The 17,468-nt window shown below is 37.3% G+C and overlaps 1 protein-coding gene across 1 annotated transcript in view; it reads left to right on the top strand.

The window, feature by feature from the left end:
* Positions 1-17,468, top strand: part of RIMS1 (regulating synaptic membrane exocytosis 1) — a 594,395-nt gene that overhangs the window by 442,754 nt on the left and 134,173 nt on the right. The window contains exons 23-24 of the mRNA XM_052651478.1: positions 6,390-6,473; positions 15,080-15,151. Of these exons, the coding sequence (XP_052507438.1) occupies positions 6,390-6,473; positions 15,080-15,151 (156 nt within the window). The remainder of the gene's footprint in view (positions 1-6,389; positions 6,474-15,079; positions 15,152-17,468) is intronic.

The raw sequence follows: 17,468 nt of genomic DNA, 5'->3' as shown, positions 1-17,468 counted from the left end.
TTAATCTCTCAGATAATACCCTTAGAACAGGCCAACCTGTAGGCGGATAATCCGGCCACAATTATTTTACAGGTCATAGTGAAGTCTGAGTGCACTCACTTGTGATATTAAATTTTGATAGAAGAAGATACAATATGCTTGAAACTCATGTTCACTCTATGAGTTGAAAAAGAGAGAGAAATTTCCCATTAAAATGAAAAAGGGGCAAGAATTCAAGAATCAGTATTACTAATGATCTTTAATTTATTGGGGTCAGTTTCTTGTCAAGAAGAAACTAAAATGAGAAGTGTTTTCATCAGGAAGTTTGCAGACATTATAGATGCATTTTGGTGTGGAAGATCCTGCTCATGCATGCTCAGACCCCTGAACAGCTTCAAGACAGGACAGAATAGGGCCAGCAGTGGGGGCATTATGCTTTTTGGAAGATGCACTTGTCCATCCACAGACAGGACATGAAAGCACTGGGGAGGCTTCCAGGGTTTTCCAGATTACTTAGCTCTTGTGATGGAGCAGAGAGCTGGTTAACGCCTGATACGTACATAGTAGACACAATGCTAGAGAAAAGTTGTTAGAAATATAATTTCATTTTCTTGAGATAGCACCACATTTCCACAGCTTTATCACCTGTTGAGGTGAAGCTGTTTGTTGATTCTCAGCCATCTCGATGACCATTTCTATGGTGTTCTACCTACTTAGGAGGCTTTCCTGAAGTTTCCTCACTAAGCTTGGGAGCAAAGGAAGTTCTGCGTAAGTACAAAGCATGAAATTGTTAAAGCTGAGTCAATACCCACCGTCACACGTCCCTAATGATTCCAAGATACAGGAGCAGCAGGCACAATTAGCGTGTTCTTCTCCTGAACTGCCCCCAAACCGTCAGAATGACCTTGGCTTCCTCAGGAGAATGGTTTGGCCCAGGTTAAGAGATAAATTTCCATATAAGCCAATGGAAATCTTGTTTTCAAAGGAGATCATTTCCGTGTTTGAGCACCTCTGTTATGTATCCTGTGGATTACATAACTAGAAAAAATACATATTACCCTTAGCCCCATCCAGTCATGACGCATAAGTCAAGAAATTTGAGGTTCATTTACAGTGAAAGATAACCAGAAAGACTGGTTATACCCAACTGAAGATGTCTACTAGAAATGGCTTGCTTTCATCTTTTCTCTAGCAAATACCACTGCATGTTTACAAGAAGGTCCGGTCAAGGTCATTGTACTTTCCTTCCTCTGTGTCAAGGTCAGCTTGAGGTCATCACTTCCCCCTTGTCCCTGATCTCAAAGGAGTGAGTTACATGTCTGCTCCTAGCCTTTCCTTTCCCAGATTTTCAAACAGAATGTCGCTTATGTATCCGGAAACACTGATTTTTAGAGCCACTGGAGAATGAGTCCTTTTCTTGGATGCTTTATCTTCTTCTTAGACCTTTTACAGAAACCATAGCCTTGCTAAAGTCCATCAGAGAGTAGTCTATACTTGCCACCTCCTTTTTGTACCTTCCAGAAAGTTCTGCAGTCCCGCCAACTGTGCTAAAACTCTGCCATGGGTTACCTTGGCCTCTACCGGCCCAGCAGCATTTTACAACATCTTACAGTCACTGCTGCCTCTAGAATCTTTGCTTTCTCAAGAGCACTTACAAATTCCCTAATGCCTCCGTGTCAAGTCAGTCTCCTTTACAGGTTTCTTTTCCCCCTGTCTCCCTCTCACCTTTTCTCTGTTGCTCACCCATCCCATCTCTGAAATTCAATGTCTATCAAAAGTTTCCGCAGTAATACATATGAGGGCCACAGTCCGCTGTAGCTGGTCAGGCCAGACCTTCCCCTGAAAATGCCTAAGTTCCTCAGTGATTGGCAGACCCTGTGGGCATCAAATTCACTGTCTCTCCTCACACCCTTTGACAGCAAAATGCTTTGTTTTCTGACACGTCCCTGTGGTTTGACAAATTTGACATCTAACCATCCACATAATCTGGAAATACGTCTCCTGCTCCTTTGTCTCACTGAATGAAACAGGAAGTCCTATCAGTTCTCCTTCAAGAATCTTAAAAACAGATCCTCCTCTTGATTATGTTAAAATCCTCCTCCACTTCCCTCCTAAATTTCATTCTTGCCCCCTAAATTTCTCATGAGCTCTACTAATCATTCTGTTAGTTTTCATATGAAGTTGTCTTTCTGTTACAATTAAAATGCTCTTTTCTTTTTGTTTTTATTCTCATTTTTCAGAAGGGGGGCCAAATAACCATATCTCCCATAGAACTTCTCCTAACCTCCTCTCCCACTTCCCTTTCTCTGCCAAGCAGAATTACTGATGCTCTTTTCTGGATTAACATAGTATTAAATACTTTCTATTTCCCTTAGGCATGTAATTTTCTCCTTTTACTAGATTTTCCTCCTGGAGGGCAGGGATCATATCTGATTCACCCTTGCTCTTAGCTGCAATAGCATTATTATTATTTTTACTTAGTAAATGCTCAGTTTGGGGATTTGAGGGCACTTAAAAAACACTCTCTATTTTCTGCTCCCAAGTCTGTGTCCAGTTTTGAACTAGACCCAGGAACTGCAAGGTGGGAGATCTAGTCATCACCATAAATACAGTGAACAAGTTCAGGAGCTAGACTTCAGGCCGTAAGCCTCCTGATGGCTCAGCAAGAGGCTGCTGTTTTGCAGACTGATTTCTAAAGGGGAAATCAGAGAGGGCTAAGTAATCTGTGCCTGATTCTTTACCACAAAGTTTCCCCTACTCCCTCCTTGTGGTGGACAGACACCCAAGGCAGGACTTGAAAGAATTTCCCTCCATGTGAAAATATGAGGCCTAAGATAAAGAAGTTCCTGCCTAAAACTTAACAACTGTTAACTTGAAATGAAATAGATAAACCTTATTCTAAAATGTAAGTACCTATATTAATTTTAATTTTAAATAGTATTGGGGAAAATCTTTTAAAGAACTCCATGAATAATGGGAATAGACCATAAAAATAAATATAATCAATTCTCTCTTTTGGTCAGGTTTGGTTTCTAATATTCCAGAACTTCACAGATACTTTTTATGTATGCTACTTGTGGAATGAAGGATTTGCATTTCCAAATACTTTCTCTTTCAGGTAACTAAAGCAGCTCTGCCAAGAGTTGTGCACCACTGAAAGCTGTGTACACATGCTAGCATAAATACTAGTTACACATTTAAATACACTTGCATTTGGTTTAAGGTACTTCCCTGGTGGCTCAGACGGTAAAGCGTCTGTCTACAATGCGGGAGACCCGGGTTCGATCCCTGGGTTGGGAAAACCCACTGGAGAAGGAAATGGCAATCCACTCCAGGACTATTGCTTGGAAAATCCCATAGACAGAGGAGCCTGGTAGGCTACAGTCCATGGGGTTGCAAAGAGTCGGACACGATTGAGCAACTTCACTTTATCACTATATCCATGGTGGGGAAAAGCCCCAACATAAGAACTATTTGATTGCTTACTGAGGACAGTCAGTTCTAAGTCCTTGTATTGCCTTACCACTATTGATTTCTCAGTTCAGTTTCTCATTATTTCTCACCAGTATTACCCCCCAAATCTCAAATCTTATCCTCTTTATTATCTACTTAAATATTTGCAAATATTTATTCATTATTTATTCTGTGCTGTTCATAGTTGATATCACTGCCAAAAAAAGCCAAACGAAATTTTGTAGACCCTTATTTAGGGACCCCCTCTGCAGCCTGTTCCTTCAGTCCCACAGCCATCATAGTGACCTTTGCCCCCTGTTCTGAGGCCAGTGAAAAGGATGCTGCTGCTAAGTCGCTTCAGTCATGTCCAACTCTGTGCGACCCCATAGACGGCAGCCCACCAGTCTCCCCCGTCCCTGGGATTCTCCAGGCAAGAACACTGGAGTGGGTTGCCATTTCCTTCTCCAATGCATGAAAGTGAAAAGTGAAAGTGAAGTTGCTCAGTCGTGTCCGATTCTTCTCAATCTCGTGGACTGCAGCCTACCAGGCTCCTCCACCCATGGGATTTTCCAGGCAAGAGTACTGGAGTGGGTTGCCATTGCCTTCTCCAGTGAAAAGGATGAACTCTCAGCAAACAGACTTTCTGAATTAATAAGTTTAAAGTATCTGAGATTAAAGCATTATTAATGTAGCTTGCAGGCAAGATGATTTGGAAAGAGAAATCAAGAAGCTGCTGTTTTAGTTCAGATTTGCAATGAATGCCCCCAGGGTAGCCTGCCTTTTTCACTTCTAGCATGAAAATGGATGTGGAAGGTGTTTCATTCAGTAATAACGAATAAAGATTCTAATTTTGATCCTGTTCATCTGTTTGACAGGAGAAACAGAGAAAGAAGTTGCACACATTTTAATATTATAAAACATTAGTATATTTAATGCTCATAAATGTATGTTATTAAAACTTAGGTAATCTTTGATCTTTGGGGGAAAACATAGGTATAAGTTGATCCTTCTCTTATCATATCCAAGATCCAAGGGAAAAGCAAACCTTCCTTTTATTGGGACTGCATATCAGCATATTCAGAAGGACTTTGAGTGTACAGATATAAATGTATGATGCTAAATGTTTCTTCAGGATTTCCTTTTTAATAGCTTGCATTCGCTGTGGCTTGCTTCTAAATGTATGTCTCTCTTCTTCATGGCTTTCCTTGCATGTTTCATAATTATAGCATTTTCTTTAATTTTTGCACTTAAACACAAGGACTGGAATTTTGCCTCAGGAAGCAAGGTTATTCATAATCCTGTCAAGTGAATACTACTTATTCCTTCAAAAATGTTTAAAGAAAATCATAATGACTCTATATGTGTATTTTCAAAGAACACCTTAAGCTTTCTCATGATTGAGTACAATTTCATGTAGAAAACACTATAGCTGTAATTCTCTTTAAAAACGTTAGAAATATTTTTCTTTATTGTGTCTGCAGAGCAGAAGTCAGTGAAAAGATATTTTTTCAAGCATTCCAATTAAATTGACCAGCTATTTAAATCATTTAAAATAATTAACTCACTTGAATGCAAATTTATTTTTGATTTCACAAACATGTAACACATTACAGAGGCCATGCCACACCATTTTGTCTTCTGCCTAAATTCTGCTACCAAGTATCTCTTCTTGCTGTCCCGATTATGCACAGCCCTCTTTGAATCCATCCAAAGCTGAGAGATGATGAACAGACTTCCGGGGGCTCTCAGAGGTGAGCGCCTGCTGACCAGGGCTCTCCTGGTCATGTCTGTAGCCCTCTGCTGCTTTTGTGCAGATTGTCTGATAAATCCAGGAAGCCAAGTTATTAACGGCAAAGAAAGATGGCTTTTAAAAGATATTATGACTGGTCTTCTTCGGATTGTTATAAAATCTTACGGTTATATGAGTCTTAAATATCATTCAGTGATCCCTTGTTACATACGAGGAAGCCAGTATGCAGAGGAATTATCCTGCTTGCAATGTGCCTATCTAATATATTAAAATTTCCAAAATAAGGCTGTTTAGTCCCTTACCACCCCTTTTCAGTATTTGCCCAGATGTTTGTAATTTCTAGTTACACAGACTTAATATCAAGATAGTTCAACAAAAAAATGAACCAGGGTTTGAACGTTTATTTGATTGCTAATCATAAAAAATTAGTGTACTTCTAAATGCTGAAATAAGAAAACAACTATATAACTCACTGATAGATCCTTTTTCAAGTTAAGATTAGCAGATTATTTTAAAGGTAATGCTATTTTACTGTGGCGTTTATCTGCATTTCTCACTTCAATACATCAGTGGTTTTTGTTCACAATATTTTAATTTCAATTATTAACCTTCAGTTTTCCCCAAGGAAACTTGTGTAGATATCACTAGTAGCATTTCCATGAATTAGTTCTTCGTGTCATTGTTTCTACACTAGAGAGTATGTTTATTTCTTGTGCTTTGTATCAAATGCACATACCTCGTCTTTGCCACTTTAATCCAGTAATTTCAAGACCTTGTATCAAGTAAACACTGGCAGCTTCTTAAATCTATTTTATTCAACATCTGCTAGATTCTTAAGCATGCATACTTGTAAAGTTTTATATACATATATGTAAAGTTATATATACACATATACATAGATGTGTGTCTATAGATAGGCAAACACACACAACCACATTGAAAAGAAAAAAAAATACACTTAAACTATATTTCAGACATCTTCCCAAATGAGTTTGTCTATTCACATATAAGGCTACCAGTTTTCTTTTCTTACAGCACTATCATTTATCTTTCCAAAGCTTGTAAAATTGAAGAATACATTATGGAGCAAAAAGCCTACACTTTGCCTTTCTGGGGTGCTTTTCCAGTCCTCTTGTTCCATATATTCTTTTACTTTAGGAGTTACTAAATGTCCTGTTTTTTCCTGTCTTGTTCATTGGGCAAACAGGGGTAGATGGTCCCCCTCCCTAGATAGGAGACGACCTCCTAGCCCCAGGATTCAAATCCAGCATGCGTCTCCGGAGAATGACAGGTACTTCCTCCTCCCAGACAAGTGGCTTCCAGAGGCTGCCAGGCCATCAGGTGGAGGGTAGCCAGACCCGTGTGGCTACTACGCCTTTCTTTCAGGGGGCAGAGCCCAAGAGGTGGAGATTCCAAAACTGAATGTATCCACCTCGGATGAAGCACCTCAGAATGTTTTCTGAAATAAAACTAGCATGCACAGGGCGTGGTTCAAAGAAAGTTGGGTCCAGTGGGATAACTTTCTTTTAATGAGCATTTATTTCAGGGTTTCAATTTTCTAGAAACATATTTAACTATTGCTTTTGTTTTCACTTGACTAAAATTCTCAGGTGCTTTAAGATATTTTAAAGACTATCACAGAGCCTGTTTTTTTTTTTTTTTTTTTTGTCCTGATTGATGATTTGATCTTCACCATCTTGTTTTATAAATGATAAAGTTTCGGCTTTTAGATATATTCCCTGATTTAAAGTAGAATACCTGGTTCTTACTTGTTTGATGAATATTGTGTTTTTAAGCCGAATATTGTCAAGGGCTAGGGTCAGTCATCAAGGTAGGTTTTTGAATATAACATCAGTGCTTTGCACCCACTCTGTGCTGTGATGTCGTAAGTGCCACGGTGTGTTTTTTCCTTGCTTTGTTTTCCTTCTGGGCTGTATTAAGACTTTGTCCATTCTCCTGTTTTGTGATTATTGTTATACATAGAGCATATCTTTTCCCAACTGGCCATGAAAGGCTATGGGCATTTTGGTTGCTTTACTTCGGGTGAAGCAGAAATTCAGTCAACACACTGGTAACATTTATTAAGCAGATAAACAGATAGAGTATCTCAGATATGGAGTCATGCCAGCACACAGGTTTTTATTAATTTATCTTTTAGTATGTGTGTATATAGTAAAGTAATTGTACCTTTAGTTAAGAGTGATATGATTTATTTTCTGTATCTGTAAATTGTCAAGATATCGTCAGAATTACAATTCGAAAGAAAAAGTAAACATCATCACTCAGAAAAAAATGAATAAGTCACCTTGCAAATGTTGGACCCCAAGATGATATTTATGGAGGCTTTTCAAATATGTTATTATGCTTAAATCTTTAAGACCTTAATATGACTCACATATTAGGAATTTAAATCTAATGTTTTCTACCGCTGTCTGATTTCTATTAGAAATAAGAATATAAAATAATAATGTAAATTAAATTTTAAAATGTGCATCCACAGTGCTGCTCATCCATTCCACAAATATTGTGTGCTTATTTATGTGCACTGTTCTAATGGCTAGAATCACAGCAGTGTTTAAGAAAAAGTGTCATGGACACCAAGGAGATACAGTTTCCTTTTATTAAAGGCTGTTCTGGATTTCATTTTATGTAATGACTGCTAGGGTATAAGACGATCAAGTATGAGGGTCTTTGTAATGAATATAAACATAAGTTTAACTGGGTTTAGAATGAGCAACATGGAAATCCAAATAATAATTTCAGTTCTTAACATATGTGAGATGAGGATTAGTTGAAGGTTAGTTGTCTTTTAACAACCTGAATTAACTATGACATTTGGTTTAATAGATTGTAGATATCATTGTAAAGGTAGATTTTAGAAGCAGAAATAGTCCTTTTAGATAAGATTATTAAATGAAACTCTTCCTAATAAGTAATAATTTATTCCTAATAAGTAATTCTGAGCATACATTTTATTTGTTATTATAATTTATTTGTAAGTAAGTTCTGGGTTCAACAAAGGGAAATACAGTTTAAATGGCTTGATCCTATGATTTATTACTGTATGGAACAGAATATTATTTATAGTATTTAAAATATACTTTTATTAAAATATGAGTAACAAGTGTCCATAAAAACAAGAGAGAAATTACTGTATCAGTTGATGTAAAAAACAATCCATTGGTAACCCTAACAAACACTTAATGCTTGCTTTCCTTTTTATGTCTTATAAGCTTTATTTACTTATTTAGAAAAATTTGCTAGTGAAGTGAACATAGCATCAGATTTGGAGATAATGAATATTCATAAGAATTTGCCACCGGATAAATTTTGCACTAGGAAATGGGTAACTTAAAAAAAATATTCTAAAATCAGTGACAATTTATATTATCAGCCATTGGATGTCCTGCATGCTTGATTATTTTGAAAACAGCAGAGTAATACAAGAGGTGAATATTTGATTAAGAGAGCTTGCTGGTGAGTTAGAAAGCATTGATTTGTCATCTTATTCCACATAATGCGTGTACACACACACACAATTTTTAATGTACCATTTCTCCATAATTTAATTTCAACAGTAAGAAATATTGATGTCATTTCAAGTGGTACAATAGCTTTATTTGGAATTGACAGGGAAACATGTTTATCTAGATCGAAAAATTTTCCAAGAAGTTGTAGGATTTTTTTTTAAAACAATGATGAGGAAAAAAATATGTAAATCTGTAACCTTAGCTTTTTTTTTTTTACCTTAAAGTTTAGTGTACATTTTCTTGTAGTTTTATTACTAAAATATTAAACTTCTAATAATCACCTTTCCAGTAACAAAGCATTTCTTTGTAAATGACATTATTTTGATATATAAGTAGTAGGTTTTATGAACCTGTGTATACATAATTCTCTTATAAAATTCAGAGCTACTTATGGCTGCATATTTAACCAAAATTTATGAATAGCAAGTTAGAAAAAATTTATTTTAATAGACCCCTGAGTCGTCAAGTTTCTGAATTCAGTGCTCACAGTTGAATCAGTCATCTTTAAATGCGAAAGGCAAGTATAAGTTGCTATCATTATTATTATCATCTAAATTACTTTTTGGTAAATCTTTTTTCAGTTCAGTTTTTTTCAGGAAGACGCATAGATTCTTTTTAAATACATTAAAAATTGATAGTGACCATTCTAATAAATGTGAGTTGATAGACTATTTTCTTATTTAGTACATTTTAAGATGTATTTTAATGCTTCACTATCTTGAAGGTACTGACTCTAATATTCTGATTTAAAATATTTTTGCATGCATGTACATATTTTTGTACATGATATTTTTAAGGATGCAGTTTATTGATGTGACTTTGATAAAATGGAAAATACTGAATGGAATAACACTATTTTTTTGAGAGTTTAATTGTTAGAAAAAGTAAAGTATCCCACTGAGCTAAAGATTAATTCTTGAATTACTCTACTGTTCTAGTTCTAATTTCTTTTCCAAGTAACCAGATTTCTATAGCTGCCCACACTTGCAACTTGGAAGCAGCTACTTGCCAAGGAATTTTTAACCAAAAATATCATGTGGTTCCTCTTATTCAAAGTGGATGGATCTTCTTTGTCCACTGAAAATATTTCTAGGATAAAGAAATCATCCACTTTTCCTGTTCCAGAATTCATGATACTTTTGCAGTATAGATGCAGAGTTAATGTAGAACCGCTTGTAAATTCAGCATATTTCTAGTCATTTCTGTTTGCTTCATAACATTTATTATCTACGCTTTTCAAAAATGTCCTTTATTTAAAGGAATGAAATATACTCATATACTAAAGTCTTTTTAATGGCTGTAGTCAATACATAAAGATCAATAATAAGCAAAAGGGTAAATGTATCTAAATTGTATGTGTCCATCTTTACTGCATATGAACATTGCTTAAGTAGATTCTTAACCTAAATTTAATATTTTCTTCCCAAAATTATGAGGAAACAAGATGATGGAGATTTGCATTTCACATCAGACCATCTGGAGAGTCAACCAGAATATATACAGGAATATTCTTATGACATCAGTGTTAATTATAATTAAAACATTATGTGGTAGAACTTATTATTCCCCAAAGCAGAGCATATTAAATTTTCATTTTATTAGCATGTTAATTTTGCACTTTAATAGAATTTTAGTATCTTTAGAAAAGTGGTGTTTATCAATGTCTTCACGGAATTGTTCTAATTGAGCCTAGTTATTGATGAGGAAAGGAAAGTATCACAAAGACAGATTTTTAACAATTGCCTTTCATTTCATTAGTACATTTTATGAATCTTCACACTTAATCTAATAGAGAATGATAACTGAAAATAGGACTTCCAGAAAATTAGCTTTAATTAGGAACACCCCCACTCATTTGATTATTTCTCTTGCTTCCACTTAATGATATGATAATTGTTGTTATAACATATTTGAATAGACCTTTATAGCTTTTAAAGAACCTCAATTGTGCTCTAGGAACTGGGCACAGAATCTTACAGCTATAAGTTGTGATTAAGAAAAAACAACAACAACAAACTGAGGATTTTCTGATTCTTGCATACCTAAACCAAATAAACATTCTTTAAGAATAGTAAAAGATAATTAAAAATTTTAATGTAACAAAATGCATATTAAAACCCAAAATAGGTAAGACATGATGGAAATGCTATCACCGTTTTTACTTGATTTTGTTGAGGGATCCCTTCAGTGAATTTCAAATCAGTCAGAGTTGCTGGATGGCAGAGAGGCAGGATCATGGGCCATGATAGCAGTGTCCTCACTGATTGACCATGGCTTGTATTTCCCTCAACTAGTCACTCAACCTTCCTGGGACTCATTTCCCTTTCTATAGATTTAGGCAGGTATAGATGAATTAGCTGAATTCTGACATCCCTTCAGACCTAAACAGAATCCATGCTGCCTGGTTGCGTCATGATGAACATGCATTGGGCCAGTAGTGATAATTCTTCCTTATGCCTAAGGCAGTAACCAGAATGTGTTTCTTATATATGATATTTTGTGTTATACTGATGATCAGAAAACAGTGTATGTCTAAATTGATTAAGCTGAGTTGTATAATCCTAGTTAGATTTTTACTTGTTATAATCTTTTTGAGTCTTAAATTCCAGTAGCATAGTCAAAATACTACTTTTTAAACCACCTATTTATTCAACATATATTTAATGAGAAGCTACTATGTGCTGGGTGTTGATGTTACAGTATAACCCAGACACAGTACCTGCCGATAAGGAACTTAGCAAAGAATGGTGTAAGGTAGAAGGTATTTCTTTTCACTGTGATCCTTTTTATGATTCTGTGGCCAGTAGTTTCAGGAAAACAGTACATGAATATAAATTGATGGTTTTAACCCAGGTGGCGCTAATGGTAAAGAATCTGCCTTCCAATGAAGGAGATGTGGGTTCAATCCCTAGGTCGGGAAGATTCCCTGGAGTAGGAAATGGCAACCCATTCCACTATTCTTGCTTGGGAAATTCCATGAACGGAGGAACCTCACAAGCTACAGTCCATGGGGTTGCAAAGAGTCAGACAAGACTGATCGACTGGGCACAAGCACATTTACACATCACAAAACTATTCCAAGAAAAGTCTGTCTTTACAATGTACAGTACATTCAGAGAAAAGACAGTACAATTTTCTATTTTCTTCTCTATTCTTGCTTTACACTGAATTATTGCAGTTAAGTGTATGTCACTTTAACTTAACTCCAGGATTCTTATAAGTGGTTAGAAAAATTATAAGGACATATCCTTTGTAGAAATCTTTAGAAGAATCTTCAATAGAGTAATTGTCTGTAGCATTTGAAGAGAAAAAAGGGGCATCCTTAAATAAAGGATTAAAAACAAAAGCAAAAATACAAGTTAGACACATGAACCTCTGTAGATTGTATGCTCTTATAGATGAGTAAGAGTTTTTACTTTAGGGAAACAAATACATATTATTATCATTTGAAATAATACTTTTATAGCATTGATCTCTTGCTATTCTAAGTAATGCTAAAACTAAAATCCTTATTCTGTGTCATACTACAAATACTAGAATACAAATAGTAATGTTGACATATTTAGAGTTAGCAAATCTGTGAGGTGATAGTATTTTTGCCACTTTGCAAATAGAAGAAACCTGAGGCACATAGCGTTTGAGTAAATTGACTAACATCACCCAGCTAAAATCACTCTTTCATCATTCAGAAAGAGGGTGGGGAATAAACTCCGTTTGGCTCTAGGATCCATGTTTTTAGCTACCACGATCCAGTGTCGTGTATGCCACAGAAGCAACATGTTCACAGATACTGAGATTATAGACTCTCAGTTTACGTCGTGGTTTGACATGCAAGGTCCATGTAAGAGCAACTGACTTCACCCTTGCAAGCCTCAGTCTCCTTCTTCTTAAAAGGATGAAAGTGAAGTATGCCTTCGTTGGATTGGAGAGCTTAGATGAGAAATGACAGCGAGTTCTTAGTAGATATTTGATATTGTTAATATCAGCGCTGTCATCATCAGTATCACCAGGTACTGTGATGATCAGTCTTACATGTGAGCCCACTAAATGTTAGAGATGAGAAGAGGAAGAGTTGAAATTGTACAGAGGAAATAAAATCTCCACTGAATTCGTAGCAATGACTAGGGATAGAAGAAAAGCAGAGAAGGTGTAAAGGATGCTCATCACCTTTTCACTGCAGGGATGTAGAAAGCTGGTACAAAAGCCTGCCAGGTGCTCTGGTCCTGCCCTTTGCACCCACACACCCTTCCAGAGCATCTTCCTTCAAACTGCAACCTGCTTTTATCTGAGACCCAGTCCCTCCGGCACGTCTCTGAACTGTGTTTCCCTGGTTGACTTTTTCTTGTTATTCTCATTATTGATCTGACATGTTATACACTTTACTTGTTTGAGGGGTTCTTGTTTGTTGTTTGTCTACTACCATAAAACACAAATTGTTTCAGGGCAGAAATTTTGTCTACTTTGTTCACAGACGTAGCCCAAGCAGCTAGAGCAGCATCTGGCATGTAAACACAGTATTTGTTCAATGAATGAGAGAGTGAATGAATGAATGAAAACCCTCAGTGATTGTGAGTTTCAGGAACTGGCCTGAAACTCTGTGTCTTCACTTGGCTCTCACGCTTCTCAGAGGGGACAAGGGACTCTGGTTCTCGCGGTCCCAGGACACTCTTGGGACCAAACGTGTGTGTTAGTCATTCAGGCATGTCTGACTCTTTGCAACCTCATGGACTGTAGCCCACCAGGCTTCTCTATCCGTGGAATTCTCTAGGCAAGAATACTGGAGTGGGTTGCCATTTCCTTCTCTGGGGGATCTTCCTGACCCAGGGATCAGAGCTGGGTCTCCCACATTGCAGGCAGATTCTTACCATCTGAGCCACGAGAGAAGCTTGGGGCCAAGTATAAATTTCCCCAGATGATGGACCACATGTTGTTTAGAGCTCAGGCCCCTGGGTCCGCAGACCTCTTTCCTCTGCCTTCCCTTCTGATCACTTCCTGCTCTGCACCTGCTACTTCCCTCTGCTCCAGGAGAAAACTTTGTCTATCAGTGACTTTCCTCATTGACCACAGGCGTGTGCTCAGGACCCCTCTGCTCTCTTGCACCCCTGGGCCTGACAGAACTGGACGTGTGCTGGACACTTAGAGCATCTGGCATTAATATATCAAAAGAACAGAGATGAGAGACTAGATCTTAAAGGTTCCCATCACAAGAAAATTTCTGACTTGAGTGATGATGGATATAGACCAGGCTTATTGGGGTGGTCATTATGTCACTCATCTGAAACTAGTATAATGATATATGCCAATAACATCTCAAAAAAAAAAAAAAAAAGCAGAGGTTTCTCCTTAACATTTTTGGAAGGAAAGGATATCAGAAAATAAAAATATATTGTAGGCAACCAGTTATCTGAAGTGAGAGTCGTTCAGTTATGTCCGACTCTTTGCAACCCCATGGACTGTAGCCCAGCCAGGCTCCTCTGTCCGTGGAATTCTTCAGGCAAGAATACTGGAGAATTCTCTTCTCCAGGATAAACTTTATTGCTTTTATAGTTTCTCTCTGGTTTTTTTTTTTTTTTTTTTTTAAATAAGTGAGCTTCTTGACCACAGTATTTCTTATTTATTTCAAATATATTGTAGCCCAGACACATTTTAGGATGACTAGATGTATGCCAGCTGCCTTGGGGAGGTCAGTTGTATGTGTAAGCATTATTTCTGTGGGAAACTCATTTCAAGTTTCAAATGTTCACTATGCATAAGTATTTTCAGAATATAAATTGTAAACTTTATTAGTTCTTTGGTTTGTAATGGATGATTAGCTTTTTAAAATACTACACAAATACAAAAGTGTATGATAATTTTAAAAAGAATTTGAATAGTTAATTTTTAAATAGTTTTCTTTATGTCAAACACATTTCCCTAGAGCCTATTTTTGGAGGGGAAAAAAAGCGAAGGAAAACATCTTTGTAGCACCAGGTCAGAGACTTTCAGGGTGGAGAGTACTTCCCCCATGTGTGGTCTTTCAGCGCCTAAACCACGGCTGTCCTCATGTTTCTCGTCACTGCGTTTCACCATTGAGTTTGTCTCCACCTCAGTTGCCAGCAGGAGTCTCCTTGACATCAGGACTGTAGACTTTCTGGTCTACACTGGTGGGGTGTCAGCTTCTGTGCCTCCTGGTGGGAAATTGTGGTTTCTGCACAACACCAGTTCTCATTTTTGTTTTATTTTAAGAAAGTACGGATGGACAAAACCATTTAGGTGAAATAGTTGCCATTTTCCATGTCAGTTGCTTTTTATCATTGTACAAGATGACCAGATGACTGTAGCGTGATTCATCATATATTTTGTGTTTCTTTAACATTTCATTCCACAGGCACTCCAGAAAGTCTGAAAGATCTAGCCTCCAAAGCCAGACTAGGAAAGGCACTGCCTCTGATGCAGAAAGGTAGGCTTGGTGTTGTGCTGTGCAGCATCTTCTGTTTCACTAAGATGTTCTGGGGCACCTCCTCTCTCATTTTACAAGACTGGTGTTTAAACACAATTGCGATGCTTAGAGAGACATTCCTGTTGAGAAATCTCCTACATGGGGATAGCCTCATTCAAAAAATGAGAGATGGATAGTTTGAAGGCAACCCCTAAGTCTTAGGGCTTAAGAGAAGTCCCATGCATTTCTCTTAGTGATCATTCTGATCACTAAAAAACGATTAAATGCAGTGTAGTCCTATCTACATATTAAGACATTAATATTTTATTTCTGAGATGATTGAAATGTTACTAATGAATATGTTACCTGAAATATGCAAGTATTTTGAGTGTCTGTTATTTATCCAAATGATGCCGTCTTCTTTAAAATCTGTTTTACAAACGTGTAATCTAGGTCTACTCATAACTACAACTTAAGATACTCGCTAAGTTAATGTAGAAATTAAGTGATTTCTTGTATTTTGTTTGCAATTTTTATAAAATTTTAAAGTGCCTTTAGGTTCAAGATACCGACAGAATTTTTGCAGAGCTGTAAAAAAGAAACCCCGAAAATCCAATTAAGATATATCCACTCATCCCATCAGTATTGAGAATGTGCAGGCTGATATAGATGTTTAAGTGGATACACGCATTCAGGTGTCACAGCTGCCACAGAGATGACACGAGGCATAGTGAGAAAATGAGAAAAAGAGAGGCTGCAGGTGAGATGAGGTGAACTAGTCGAGGTGTATAAAAATCAGTGTCAAGAGGAGCGTGTTCTATGAGAAAGGAAAAGCATGTGAAAACACTGAAAACTGAAATACCCTCTTGAGTTTGTGGAACTCATGCTTACTGGGGACGATTCAGGAGATGGGAGAGAGGTTGAAAACAAAACGGGAGAAATTCTTAGAGACTGCTATAAATGACCTCACACGCTGTGGTATAGAATTTTAACTTCTACCTTATTACTCCTTGAGCCACGGCAGTTCCTGCTACATGATTGGTCTTTGTCCCAAAGTTGTAGATCACTGGAACAACACTTTGGAAAGTGGATTGAAAGACCCAGGGGGTAGATGGGAAACACCAGCAAGGCTGTCACAAGAAGGAAACTTGGTGGACAGGGAAACTGCAATTCAGTGATCCATGCAGTCAACAAATATGTGCCAAGCTGTGTGTCCAATTCAAGGAATAAAATAGCGAGCAACAGAAAAAGGAAAGCTTTCCAGAGGATAACACCTCTTAGATGAGGTTAGAAAAATGAGTAGGTACTAGTCACATCGAGCATCGTGGGTGAAGAGGAGGTTGAATTGGTTTCTGGCTAATGATCTATGGAGATAGGGACGAGGTAGGCAACTTAACTTACAATGGAGCAAGCATCCCAGGAGCCAAAAAATGTGCTGAGTAGAAATTCAGTTTTGCAGAGACATTGAATAAATAGATACATAGCCATCTTATAGAGGTAGAAATAGATAAATAGATAAATACATACCTACATAGATGGACAGGTAGATAAAATAGACCAATAGTGGTGATAGTGTTGGTTTAGCTGCCAAGTCGTGTCTGATTCTTTGTGATCCCGAGGACTTTAGTTGGTCAGACTTCTCTGCCCCTGGGATTTCCGAGGCAAGAATACTGGAGTGGGTTGCATTTTCTTCTCCAGGAGACCTTCTCAACCCAGAGATTGAACTGTCATCTCCTGCATTGCAGGTGAATTCTTTACCACTAAGCCACCAGGGAGACCCTCAATAGATACGTACGTACATAAAAACACAGATGGATAGAGAAGTAGATATATAGATGAACAGATACATAAACAGATAAAGACAGAAAGATTGCCTGAAGAACTATGGGTGGAGGTTTGTAACATTGTATAGGAGGTGGTGACCAAACCATGTCAAAGAAAAAGAAATGGAAAAAGGCAAAATGGGTGTCTGAGGTTATCTGAGAAAAAAAGAGAAGTAAAAGGCAAAGGTGAAAGGGAAAGATACACCCAACTGAATGCAAAGTTGCAGAGAATCCAAGGAGAAAAGGAAGCCTTCTTAAGTGAACAATGCAAAAAAAAGAGGAAAACAGTAGAGTGGGAAAGACTAGAGATCTCTTCAAGAATATTGGAGATACTAAGGGAACATTTCATGCAAAGATGGGCACAATAAAGGACAGAAATGGCCAGGACCTAACAGAAGCAGAAGAGATTAAGAAGAGGTGGCAGGAATACACAGAGAAATTATACAAACAAGGTCTTAATGACCCAGATAACCACAAAAGTGTGGTCACTCACCTAGAGCCAGATGTCGTGGAGT

Source organism: Budorcas taxicolor, chromosome 14 (assembly GCF_023091745.1).
Source record: "Budorcas taxicolor isolate Tak-1 chromosome 14, Takin1.1, whole genome shotgun sequence".
NCBI classification, from domain to species: Eukaryota; Metazoa; Chordata; class Mammalia; order Artiodactyla; family Bovidae; genus Budorcas; species Budorcas taxicolor.
Note: the sequence above shows the minus strand (reverse complement) of the source record. Positions and strands in the feature narration are given on the sequence as shown.